General features: G+C 40.4%; 1 protein-coding gene across 1 annotated transcript; it reads right to left on the bottom strand.

Moving 5' to 3' along the window:
* Positions 1–10,822: 10,822 nt before the first annotated feature.
* Positions 10,823–12,728, bottom strand: LOC144628251 (uncharacterized). The gene has a single exon (XM_078486320.1). It carries the CDS (start codon positions 12,530–12,532, stop codon positions 11,531–11,533), a length of 1,002 nt encoding a protein of 333 aa, XP_078342446.1. The 5' UTR covers positions 12,533–12,728; the 3' UTR covers positions 10,823–11,530.
* Between the last annotated feature and the right edge of the window lie 524 nt (positions 12,729–13,252).

Below are 13,252 nucleotides of genomic sequence, written 5' to 3'. Positions count from 1 at the left end.
TCAAATTTTGCGGAAGTCCGCTGATGTTTCCACTGTTGATTCGGCGGTGGTGATGGTTCAGACGCTCTCATCTAAACCTTTCCGAGCTGTTTGACCCGTACTCGGCTATAGCGGCTTTGGAGAGCCTAGTGAACATAGCCGGGGAGAAAGGGAGTGCGAGAGCCAGCCGATTTGGCTGCGCCAGTTCCATCCTTTGTTTTCCAATGGTAATTTGCAAGCTATCCTGACCAAGCTGATAGCGTCCAAAGAGGAAGCGGAAGTGGCAACGGCGATTCAGAAATCACTTGATGAAGCGAATCACTTATGCTCTTTCAGGTCTTTTCGCTGGTCGGTCGCAATTCTCTCCTACTTTCCGTAGGAGGGGCTTGGTGGAGGTGGACGGCCTCGTCTCCCACCAAGATGTTGGACCTGCGGCCAGCTGGCCACATGGGGCGTTGATGTATCAACAAGTGTTTTGGGGTCTAATTCATTAACCTCTAATTTCTGTTTGTTTTTGCTTCGAGGGATTTTGTTCTGGCCGTATACGTTTTGCTTGTCCCGACTGACTTTGGTTCTGGGAAATGACACCACAAGCGCATTGTCTTGCATGACCTGCCCTTGAGCTTGCTAAGCGGGCTATGGTTGTCATTTTCCCTGGGCTTGAGTTTGTCTCCCACATTTGTTTGCCTCTCGGTTTTCTTCGTTAGATATCTTCCTGAGTTGGATAGTTTTGAAATATTGTGTGCTATTTTCTTAACTATGTGGGTAACGTTTTAAAGAGACGTAAGCCCAGGGAAAATGACCAGGTAAAGAGACAGTATAGCTGATGTAAACATGGTTATAACATGGCGTTCCGAGCATTCTCAAACCTTTACACTCAGGGATCCTTCAAGTTCAGGCGGGTGTATTTTGTAATCATACTATCCTTCAAGTTCTAAGGCGGACGTATTATACAATCATCTACCCTTGTGGAACGTCTTAATACCTGAGAACAGTGATGAAGCATTTTTTCAAGTCCCATCCAGTGTGTATGCAGTTTGCTGATATAATAACGTAGCATTTTGTGTGGCATTTACTATGGTGTCGAGTGAAGTGGCAGTGTCAAACCCTTGGCTTGTTTTCATAACAGCTTACTGTGCCAAATAATCCTCAAGTTATATGTAGACGCAATGTTTGTAAACTCTGTTCAAAGGCAAACTTATTTTTTGGGGGAACAATTGCCTTAGTTCCCCGATTTGCCTTTCAAAACAAATTTTCTGAGATAGACGAGAAATCAGGATATGAACGTATTTTGATATCCAATAATTCGCAACCGATTTTTTCTCATCTAAAATGCATGTTCAATAGATGGGCTGGTACTTGGTCGCGATAAAACTTATTGTTTGCTCTAAAAACTGTTTATTTTTATTCATCTATTAGAAGTTTGGGTTTACCAGACCCCTAATGTGACATTTGTAGTTAAAGCGTTGTTTACAGTCGCCAATGCAACCCTTTCAGCGTTGTATATAGTTGTATATATAAAAAAATGTGTTTTGTCAAGTGATTAACCTTTTCATTGGAATGGTCAGGAACTCAAGCAGTCTGCCGTTCTTGATAATAAAACAAAGGAGAATCTCGTTTGCCGAGCTATATGAGTTTATTTTATCCGGGGACAGTTATTTATCCCACTCTAGCCCTTCTAGAAATTTATGGGGATTTTTTGCTTGCCATTTTCAAGCATTTATTTTTAGAACTGGGAAAAGACTGGCGCCGTTGGCCAGGTCCTTGATTGAGGAGTAAATTTGTCAATCACTCTTGGCTATGAAGGAAAGAAATTGCGAAGTACTGGGAGGGGATTTGCTCTTATCTCTTGGCGCCTTTCTCACCACAGAGTCAGCAGTTGTAAACGCCTACAGTCAGGTATTATTGTCATATGATATTATGAACGCCCACGCTCTCCGCTATCCATGTTTTACCCTTTACGTCAGATACCATGTATACGTCTCAGCTTACAATGATAGCTTTGGTAGCATAAAAAGCCTTTACCTTTCTTTTATGCTGGCCGGTAATAATGCGAGGGTTGAAAAGACAATCACTGGTCCCAAAAGTTCTGTGGATGTGACCCTTTTCCTGTTTACGTTTGGCATTAGACCGAAAGATGTTCGTTCTCCTTTTGGGCTGTTCGTGTCGGAGAGCAGTTACCATTATAGTGATTGTCACTCTGTTCGGCAACAATTTTTCTAAATGGCAAAACTATTGATTTTACTATCGATGTGGTTACGAACGGTCGGTAAGAAACATGTAAGAAACATCTCATTCCAAGGCAGGAAAGTCTTTAGATTCCCTGTAGGTATGGACATCATTGAGTTGGATAACAAGTCACTCTTGAATCAAAACAAGATCGCGAACGCGCAGTTCTCCTGCAAGCAACGCCGGTTAGAACATAACAACAGTTCCTTCTAGGGATGTTGTCAACTGCCGTGGATGTTAAAAGTTGATTTCATGATCCTAGATTTACGAAAGAGTGGACCGGCTCTGCGATTAGCTTCATTTTACTTACCGAGTGTAATGGTACTGTCACTGATTTCGTATTACCGGATTACGACAATCAGCGGCTGTGCGAGAATGGTTTCTTTTGGCCGGACTTGCTCCCTCATAAGCAGAGCTCTGATTGCTAACAAAGGTAGCAGCGCTAGTAAGGGACCTTAAGAAGGCTTAGGTCACCAATACCACTTAAATTTGGTTTTAAATTTAACGGTAAACTCATTTTGTTGCGGGCAAGTGGGCCGGGAACCTTCCCACCTCCCGGAAAAGAAGGTCGTTTAAACAATCGCGGACTGTCTTTTGGAATAGTACGGGAAATATGTTTACTTTTCGCGCCAAAATGAATCTAGCTTGACGCCCGATTATTGGAACTGAAGCATTTTTAACACTTTGTGTCGTTAGTGTTAAATTTTCGCCGACTCCGTGACAGCTCTGTCCTCCCACGTAGTCGTTCTTAGGGGCGATCGTGTCGTGCCAGCTGCAGTTTGTCTTTTTGACGCCCAACAACTTCTTGGAACTTTTAGAAAACGGCAGGTGTTTTTACATGTCATTCGCAGTGGTGTAACTTAAGAATCTGTTATGATCCATGTTGGTTGGAGGACCGTGGCAACCGCTAACATTGTATTACGTCGAATCAAGTGTTGGGGTCGGGCGGTATAAGCGTTATCCTGACTCTATCCTGGCTTGCTTTGCTTGGACCTCAGTGTCGTTTACTATAATCCTAATATCCTAGCCTATTATCACCCCAGAGAAAACTTACGTAGTTTTTGTTATTGATTAGTCACAGCAAAAAAAAAAAAAAAAAAAATGATGCTTCCAATTCAGAAATGGGGTTGAGGGATTGGTATGGGATAAGAAATGAAAGAAGGTATGGGATAAGGTATGGGATGAGGTATGGGATGAGGTATGGAATAAGGTATGGGATTTGGTATAGGATTAGGTATGGGTACGTGTAAGGAATAAGATTGGAAGGTATGTTAGGAAGGGAATGGTTGATAAAGGCACAGTCTGTGGAGTGGCGCAGTCAGGGGTCACTATCCAATACTTAATGCTAATGAGTAAGCAGGGAGGATAATGTACTATTCATAGTTCATTAGCATCCCCAGTGACGTCATTAGCATTATATAATAAAATGGAATTAATTAGAATTGTCAGTTGTTGCGAACGTTGGCCAAAGATAGTAAGTAAGAGAAGGCTTTGTGTTATGCACGTAAGTCAGTAAAGGTAGTAATTAAATTAATAAGAGGGATAAATGATGCACCCACCCACCACTCCCCCTGCTGCTCTTAGCTCTTTCGGCATACCCTCTCGAGCTTTGCTCGTCAGGGGTCACTATCCAATACATAATGCTAATGAGTAAGCAGGGAGGATAATGTACTATTCTACTGATGCGCAAGACAGAGTTAAAAAGCCAGCGCACGCTTTTCACAAATCTTAAAGTTCAGAAAAATGGAAGTAAATGTTTTGTTGAGTCTTCCCATCCCCTCTCAATTAATCCCCTCTTGAACTTCCTTCCCCACCACTCTTAATTCCCCTGCCATTCCAAAATGGGAAGACTAGACGATTTATAAAAACATTTGCGGTACTCTGTTTTCGGAGTTACCGTCTGTTCGCATTTCCTCTACATCACCGTAATCTCCCACGTCCATTTTTATGTGCGCTACGGAATTTTGATTTGAACTGATCCCTCCCCAATACACCCCCTCTGTGTTACACCCACGGAGCATTTCATGCCTCAATAATGATTCCGGTAGGCCCCTGACATATCACGGGACCTCGGCCATGATTTGTTCAACTATCAAGGTTAAGGAAAATTCTTTCTTTCGCGCGGCCGTTTTTCCTCTCGCGTTTTTCTTTTTTTTTTTCGCTTCACACTCGCGGGACTAAGAAAAAAGGAGGGGCTGCTCGTAGTCTAGAAACTCTTTAACCTTTCATAGAAGGATTTAAACGAAGGGCAAGGAATTCTCCTTGTTACTTTTCAGTCGAGAGATATCTGAGAACGAGCGGTAAAAGTCAGCTCGCTGAGTTTGATTCAGCAAGGAAACCATCACCAAGGAAAACTTTTTTCGGCTGGAGAGCTCCGAGATTAACCTGTATTTCTGACTTGAAAAATGGAAAGCTTTAAACGACCCGTCGTTCAAAAGGCCAGTTTACTAGGCCCCATAGTCCGGCAGCGAGATATAACAACCGCGATTAAAAGTTTTTCCCTTCTCAGTCGACCATCTATAAAGTTCCAGCTACAAGAAAAAGAAAAAGAGTTGCAAATTTCACGCACGCATTGCTCCCTACTAAAACAATATTTCTCTAAGTGAGGAATGCATCATTTTTTACTCTAAAGCAGCAGGCCCGCGCATATAGCCGACAAAGGAGCTACTACCTGGTACCAGTAAGTTATAATTTTTCGTCAAGCATTGCAAACTTTACGCACGCATGTTGCGCGCTACTTTGAAAATCCAACTATAAAACAAAGAGAAACGTTACTCAAGTGGAGCTGTTACGGGTATAAATCACTCGTTCAACTTGAACCAAGTTTTGGCGAGAAAAAAGACCGTTTTCATGTTACCTAGCCCAAAGATAAAGGAAGGACTACCAAGTTCAATTTACTTCTATCAGCTTAATTTATTCTAAATGCTCACCATAAAACGTGGGCCGTTTAATCTGACGCGGTAAGGTTAATTCCTAAACACACTGCCAAGGGCACGCCTACCCGCCGCGTGAATGACGTCAAATTCGTGCTCGCCAAGCTTGATTAAAAAAAATCCAACAAAGTGCACACTGCGTCAGGCTTGTTAATCCGGAAAAAATGAACAGGCTCCGTTGGTCGCGAGTTGTTCCGGACTTAGCCAGCCCTCGTGCGGAGAAGATTATTAAACAATGTTTCTACCGCTGAGCAGCATGACAAAGTTGTGAGTAGCAACCTTAATTCTGCTGGTGTTCGAGATTTAAATTTATCTTAAAGATATTGATAAGCAAAATGCCTGTTGGTATTTTTCAAAAGGCACGTTTGTTCCCGCTGGGAAAATATCGGCTGTGTTTACAAGAGAGGCGAGCGATGGGCTTAGTTGCGTGAGATGGAGACAAAGAATTTTCCACGAGTTTTGTTTGCGCACAACGGGTGAATATCCCACCCATATCAACCGATCATGCAAATACTGTTTGTCACTTGACTCTATTGTGTCTCTTATAAAGTTGTAATTTTAGTCAACAGTAAATTTAGATCGTTTCTCTGCACTGTTGTGATTATTATTAATAGTTTTACTCTCTTAAACTAACATATCCATGTAGTTGTACCTGAGAGGTTCTTAATCGTGACCCTAGTGTCTGATTACTTAAACAGTCTGTGGAGTGATAAATGTTTTTGAATTCCTATACATATGGCGTGCTCAATTGGTTTATTTGTCATGAAGTAAACGTAGCCACCCGGAAACTCTGCTTTCTACTTTGGTTGTTGAGTGCTGTCTGAGTCTCCAGCTCTCATATAAGAGTGCCTTTACGGTAGTTTTACAGAACTTTACGGCGGTTTTCCTGCTTAATGCACCTTCGCGCGCCTTTACTGGCAACACCGCCGTAAAGCTCGCTCTACAACCGACTTAACGCAACTTTTCGTTTGTAGGAAAGTTGAGTAATTTTTTTTGATCTCGTGCTGTGCTGTATTGGATTATTTTCCAAATTCTCGTCACCTTACTGCTTGCTAGCTTACTTATGTGGTCTTATGTTATTGCGAAATAGATTCGAGATCTTTCTTAGAAACTGCAGATAGGGAGAGTCAGTGTTAATTTTATTGCAAAATCACCGTTTTTGTTTTCTAATACAAATCAGTGTTTTTTTTCGGTCAAAATTTGAAATAAGGATCGTTTCGTCAAATATGGATGACCACGTGGTACATCATAAAAAGACTGAGCATCTCTAGAGGAACAAGCTAACCGATAAACATGTTCATTGTGTAACTGACAAAATTCGGTCAAAGTATTTTTTTGGAAATGACTTATACCACAAGATTTGTTTCTTCGTTTGCTTGTTTGTTTTCTTGGGAGGGTCCATTATATTCCTTTTCGTTATCTTGGATGGTGTTGTAAAATTTATATTTAAAAGTAAGAGCAAACTTGTCACTCTGCGAACCTTTGTGGAATTTTTTCTTGCTGGGAGGTCCAAGTCGGAGGAGAATTTTGTCGAAGAATTTGGCGAGATAAAAAAAATCAGTAATCCCTTAATTCTCCATTAACAAGAGTCACGTTCATTAGCGTTAAAATGTTTCTTGCAATATCATTGTCAAGCAGATAGGTGATGAGAATAAAAGAAGAACAAATCTAACGAGAACTCTACCCTTAAACAGCGCCACGAGTACAAACTTGCAGAACGAAAAACCGCACTAAACAAAACTAATTCAACAGTAAAATGATCACTTAAGTTTAGGCCACTCTGTAAGCAAAGACTGAAAAAAGCATGATCAGGGTGCATGTACAAAATCTAGCTAACAGCGTGAGCCAGCTAGCAGAGATATTTTCTGAATTTCGAATGAGTAGCTAAAGGTGCATAGAATACAACTTTTTTTCTCTCCTCGTTAGGTTTAAGAAGATGCAAGTTTTCTACTCAGTTTAGACTGATGCAGTCAAGCACCAGGTCTGACTGAATTGAAAAGAGATAGCATGTAGAATGTAGGATAGCTAAAAGATGCATCAGTAAAGAATGAATGATCATCGGCATTCGAATTTACTTTGCCGGTGTTGTTCAGACTGAGCAACAACAACTTATGACAACTGAATAAGAAGTGTTTTACAGAGGTTGAGAGTAAGCGCAGAAACTTATGGGTATCCATGCGTTGCGCCTAGAGCTGTGTCCCAACTGATTTTTTTTTAAAATAGAAACTTCAAAATCGGGTGTACTGTACGGTAATGCCTCGACAAGATCGGCGAAAACATACGACACAGCTTAGTGTCTATCGTAGTTTAGGCGAATTAGCAGAAGATAAGCCCGACTTTAGTGTTAACTATTAAATACCCTAGCGAAGCTACAAGAATGTAACTTTCATGAACCGTCAAGTCGATGGTAAGCAATGCACTTATTTCAGGCTCAGTTCAATTCCCTTAATTTTATCATCCTCCTTTAAAGATAATCATTGGAGTCCCATGAGGTATTGCCGGTTTTCTTAATTGTTCCAAGTCTTTTAAGAAATCATATACCTTACAGATATCTTTACATATATCTTAACAGATATCCTTTTTCTGCTGACAGTGCGGCGCCTCAGTTTTGTAAGGCTTATTTTATGTGCTAAACCGGCTTGCAGTTGTTTTCTTGCGAGTGAAGGAGTGAGTAAAAGAGTGAATAAGTAAATGTGCTTAGTGGTGAGTAAATGTGCTCTTTAACTTTGACTTTGATAAAAAATAACTCAAGATTTTATATTGTGACCATTTAAGTCATTCATGAAGGAATACTATTCTACAGGGAAGTAATTTTATTACTTACATTGCTATAGAGTTTTCTCTCAAGATACTGCTTGTTTATTGAAGTTCCACTGTTTAGGGATTAATTCTCAACCCACGAGGTCCACGCTGTTTTTATTTCGTGGCTTAATAAGTCTCAGAACAACAGCGCAGTGCGTCACCAAGTAACGATGAACAGTGGCCACAAGCTTGTGAGCGGAAAGTGCTGTAAACAGCGCTTAAACAGTGTGGGATAAGAGCCTAAGATAATTCTTGAAGATTCCACTGGGACGTCTAAGCACGCGAGATACATATTCCAAGATTGATTAAGTGCACTTATTCAGCAAGATATTTAAACGCCAACAATATTTAATAATTAAAGTTTGACAGCAGAATAAAGCAGTTGAGACTCTTAGCACAAAGCTTACCACTAAAACCCCAGTCGGAAATAGACAAAAACCGTTTCCTCGGCTAAACAACCAAAGCCAGCGTCTTCAGGAAGCATAGGGGTGATGTCAGAGTGAAGTAAAGTCAAAATTCTGGAGTGAAGAACGAAGACTTGAAATAAAATAGTTTTGCGTGAGTTGTCTTGTTGGCTCTAACAGCCCTGTTTTTTAGAAAGAAAAAGCCCTCAACAACGTAAATTTGATACCTGCAGAGCGTCTACGATGTTCTTTTATCGATTGTATCCCTCTTTCTGATTAGGTTTTTACAAAGGGATCCCTTCTGCGCAGCTCACAGGGAGACATCAAAAAAGCAGGCTTAAATGAGAAATGGAGTTGAAGGTTCTCAAGTTAATCTGCGCGTCAGGATGTTTTTCAATGGGGCTGTCTTTTGTTCAGCGATCTAAGCAGTGCAATGCTTGCTGTCCCTGTTCCGCTACTTACACAGAATGCCAAGCACAATTACAACAAAAGATTTGCGTTCGACCGCATAACGGTTATTCAATGACATGTATACACCTTAACTACTTTTGACCACCGCATAGTTATATAATTTCTTAAATAAACATCTAACAATATACGAGTGCCTATGCAGCTTATAATATTAATGTATTTAAGTTATTCAAAGACAGAAAGCGTTCAACAATGAGCCACGCATGCGGTCCAAGGGGGTGAACGACGGAGAAGCAAGAGCGCAAGCACGCATTTGAAGACACGAAAAATTGACTGGTAATTGTCAGTTTGAAATCATTTTTGTAATTAAAATTTCGTCATTTGTTTCTACTAAAAGTTTTCTACCGAGAAAAAAAGTCAAAAAGAGGTCTAAGTGCTGCATTGCGTTGGAGCTTTTAAGGCGTGACCGCCGCGGGCAATTTCAGAACCTTTCTAATTATCAGCTCAGCCATTGAATAACTATTTTCATCGCACAATGACAAAAACGCAGACAAAGGATCAGCTTGTTTGCATTTGCAGACTACGATTGCTCAAGTGAAAGCCAGCTCATTGTCAAGGCCTTCAATAACGGAAAACCGGTGGTATTACACTAGCTATAGCGGTATTTGTGTTTTTAACGCCAGCTAATTATATGTTATCAGCTTTGAAGGCATTATCCAATTCACGCTCCTTTCATAAGTGTTCCATAAGTGATAATCGATTCACTGAAGTTTGACACTAGCACGATGGGTTAGTTTAGGCTTGTTTGCCGTCCTTGGTTTATAATTCAAACATGTAAACCGAACATTTTATTGTGATGTTATCTCTGCGGCTATTATTTGTCAAAGTTATTTGTATTATCAAACCTTTTATTCACATTAACCCTTCAAGCTCGACCGGCCGACTAAAGATTTATATAATATGATGTTTGTAACACGAAAAAAACGGATTCATTTCCTTTGCTCTTTAAACGCAAGACATCTGGTTTATTAAAGTTGAGTTAATGAACATGCTTTTTCGTGAAAGAAGAATTCGGGCCCACTGTGGTGTAACTCCTTTCAATTTTTATCTCCCGGGGGCTATAAGTGGGTTTTTAGAAACGATTCTAACTACTCCGTCTCCAGGAACACAATTTCAAAAGATTTTTTTCGGAATCCTCGAGAATTTCCGTTGCGGTGTTATATCTGAAATCTTATCTTCTAGAAAGCAAAGGCAAAATCTGCCAAAAAGTGAAAATTTCTTTAAGTTTGTATGTGTATATGCAAAAGAGACATCGTTTCTTTGAATAATGCCGCTCGCGCGGCAAAATAAAAGAAATTAAAAGATCTAAACTACTAATTGGAAGTTCTAAATAACATTGTTTTGGCTAAAAACTCATAAAAGTAATCATTCATTTTTTATGTTTGAAGTTACTTCATGTCAGGAACTGCCCTAAACCAACGTTTGTGACGCTCCTTTCGAGGACTTACCAATAAACAAGCAGAATCAAGAGTTAGCTAAGTAAAATTAACCTTAAGAAATACGACAGAAAGTACTGAATTTAAATTGCCCTTAATAATGCTGTAAAAGGGCGATCATTTCAACCCAGAAAAATTCCCTTGCACTTGTCAACTATACAAAAACGATTTTAATTTTACACTGACATTCAAATTACCTCAATCCATGTTATTCATCCGTTAATTAATTCTGTCTATTTCTGTTATTTGTCGCTCCAAGTGCTAGAGAATGGTAAAAACTGCTTCCTTCCGATGTATACAGATGTTTTACAAACACAACCACAATGTTGGGTCTTTGAATTGTGGAAAGAAAGAGAGAAAGGACAATTGCGGAAATTGCGTGGCGATAATTATGTGCTAAACTAACTTGCGTGGGAAATTTTAAATGCGAAATTTTAGATTATGCTGTCAAATGGTTTTGATTTATAGATTGCACAGTCTATACACTAAAAGTGAAGGGGGATATATAGTGCGCGCGGAATCTTCTCAAGACGAAAGATTTTAAACAATTTAATTAAAAGCTGACAAACTTTATTGCTTTCAGTTGTCCGGATCTATTTAACCTAACCAGCCGGAACCCGCTTACGGTAGTTTTCTGATCATTCAGCTTGATTTTAATTTCTTCTTTCCTTTGTGTGTGTTAACGGTGAAAAGCGCATTGTTCTGTTAATATTCTCTTTTAGGCAAGTAAATATTAAACTGCTGTTTCTTTTAGACTTTTATTCGTTGTGATAGGCTTAGCTACTTTATGTACATAAACGGTGCCGATCAAACACGAATTTTACAAAATGTATTTACAAACTTTAACAGATTAACGGAAATATTCCTTGGACCATTAAGGCACTAAAAGCTCTCAGAGCTTCAGTCTGTAAGTTACCTTAGTTTAAATTAGTTTATCTCTTAGTTAAACTCTTAAACTTGTCACAACTTAGTGTGTTCCAATTTACTGCGTTAAATAAAATAAAAAGTTCCGGATGGAACATCGCAAACAAAATGCCTGGTTATTTCTCTCTGTAATCAATAAAATCTAAAACTCAATAGCTGACCAAAAAATATACTTTTCATATGTGAAATCAACAGACTCTAATCTAATGGCTTTTTATGATTTTCTTCTGAAATAAATGTTTAGTGTGAAATCTGCGAAGTTGCATGCAATTGTTAAATTGATTGTGAGCCAAGCACGAAAAGTTTAGCAGTGGCTCAAATTTTAAGCGTTCTCTTTAAGAGTTCTGTTCATTCAGCGGTGGCACGCACATGGGTAGTGAAAAGAACCGTGGTAGTTTGTCAATCCGCTCGCTGTTGGGAAGCTTGTTCGTGAGGAAGACGCTTCTGCTAGTCTGAGGGCAGACGTCGGATAGGTAAATGCATGGGAGACAGTACTCAAGGTTCTACTGTCATCATATCCCGGCAAAAGACCCAGCCTAGGACGGAAAGCGGGTGATAAGGTGCGCTCTGAGGAGCCGTAAGGCGGCAGAGGTACAGGTAATTCTGTGGGCAGGTCACCAGGCGCTGATCTTAGATGCGCTGTGTAGGGGAATGTAGAAAAGCTTGGCGTGAATGAATGGTACAGGAACGGGCTTTCTCTGAACATCAGAGGGTGGCTGCACTTGGGGCGGCGGGGTTTTCTGCGTCGCCTGAAGTTACCTTTAGCAAACTCTGGTAAATCTTTCGGGTGAATCATCCAGTAGTGTCCCTTTCCGTTCTCTGCTCTGCTCGCCTTCACAAAGCAGTCATTGCTGGACAGATTATGCCGCACGCTATTTCTCCAGCCCGGGCCTTTCTCCTTGTCAAAATGCGGGTAGTTTCTAGCGATGAAGTTGTAGATGGAGCTCAGAGTCATGCGCTTTGTAGGGACGCTGAGAATCGCTTGCGCAATCACTGCCACGAAAGTTTCCGAGTTACGATCGTCTTCTTTGGAGCCTTTCGTTTTGTCTTCGTCCGTGGTTTTCTCGCCGTCGTTCTTTGTTTCGTCGTCGCTGTCGTGTTTTGGCGACACTGTGTCTCGGACCTCTTCCTTGTGTTCTACGTCCTCATTTTCTTGCTCTCTCTCTTGAACTTCACTGATTCTGTTCGCCACAAATTCATACGCATCACGGTCGTCTTTCTTGTCAGCGTGTAGTTTATCAGAGTACAAGCTGCTCAGATCTCGTTCGTGAAGCGTTCTGAAATCGTGATAACCAAACCGTGACATTCTGCTGGGCTGAAGAAGGTACTTGCTCAAACTGGGTATGTTCTCCATAAGGGCGGATTTTGTCTTTTCTCTTTCTGTGTTAATCTTGTCAAGTGAACGCGCGGACGGGTCCAAAGTAGGTGTTGACCGTACGAGATGCGTGTACAAGTGAATGATTACAGCTGTGAAGGCAGTCTTTATATGCCCCCGTCATTCAAACATACACAGGCATGATTTGTATGTCGCCTCCTGGGGGGTTGAAAATTTCCTCTGGGCAGGTGCCGGGGCTCATAGTGACGTGTCAATGAAAATAACATAAACAACACTGATACAACTCCGCACAAGCCTACATTTGTCATTAGGTGAAACAATACGAGCAAATCATAGCTTCAATTTACAAATTTGTAGTGAAGCGCTAAAGGTTTTTCTGAAGGTGCGATGAAAAGTAATAAATGATTAAGCTCAGTGTGTCAACCGCTGTGTTTTGGAGACATATAGCAACTGAATCAATAGTGTTAATTTTTAATTTGTTTTGCTACAATTTTGATATTTGGTTCATTAAAGTCGTTTGTTGCGGTATAAAAGCGATCAAGTCAAAGGGGGTCATGTGTATTCTACGAAGCATATGTATTGCTTTATATAATTGCCTTTGTTGACATTACCAATACGCCCCTAAGAACCACCATGAAATTAAAGCCAATATCAGCCCGGTTTTCTGATAAAATATCCCTTTAGGAAGTCATACCAGTTAGCTTGTACAAACTGTACGTAATAGTGTTCAATTCAAAT

The sequence above is a fragment of the Oculina patagonica genome, chromosome 10 (assembly GCF_052425735.1).
Source record: "Oculina patagonica isolate OP01 chromosome 10, crgOcupat, whole genome shotgun sequence".
Classification (NCBI taxonomy): domain Eukaryota; kingdom Metazoa; phylum Cnidaria; class Anthozoa; order Scleractinia; family Oculinidae; genus Oculina; species Oculina patagonica.
This window is presented reverse-complemented; position numbering and strand designations above follow the sequence as displayed.

What these genes read in the sequence shown, in the direction of transcription:
- LOC144628251 (XM_078486320.1), bottom strand. Translation starts at nt 12,532, where the DNA reads ATGGAGAACATACCCAGTTTGAGCAAGTACCTTCTTCAGCCCAGCAGA.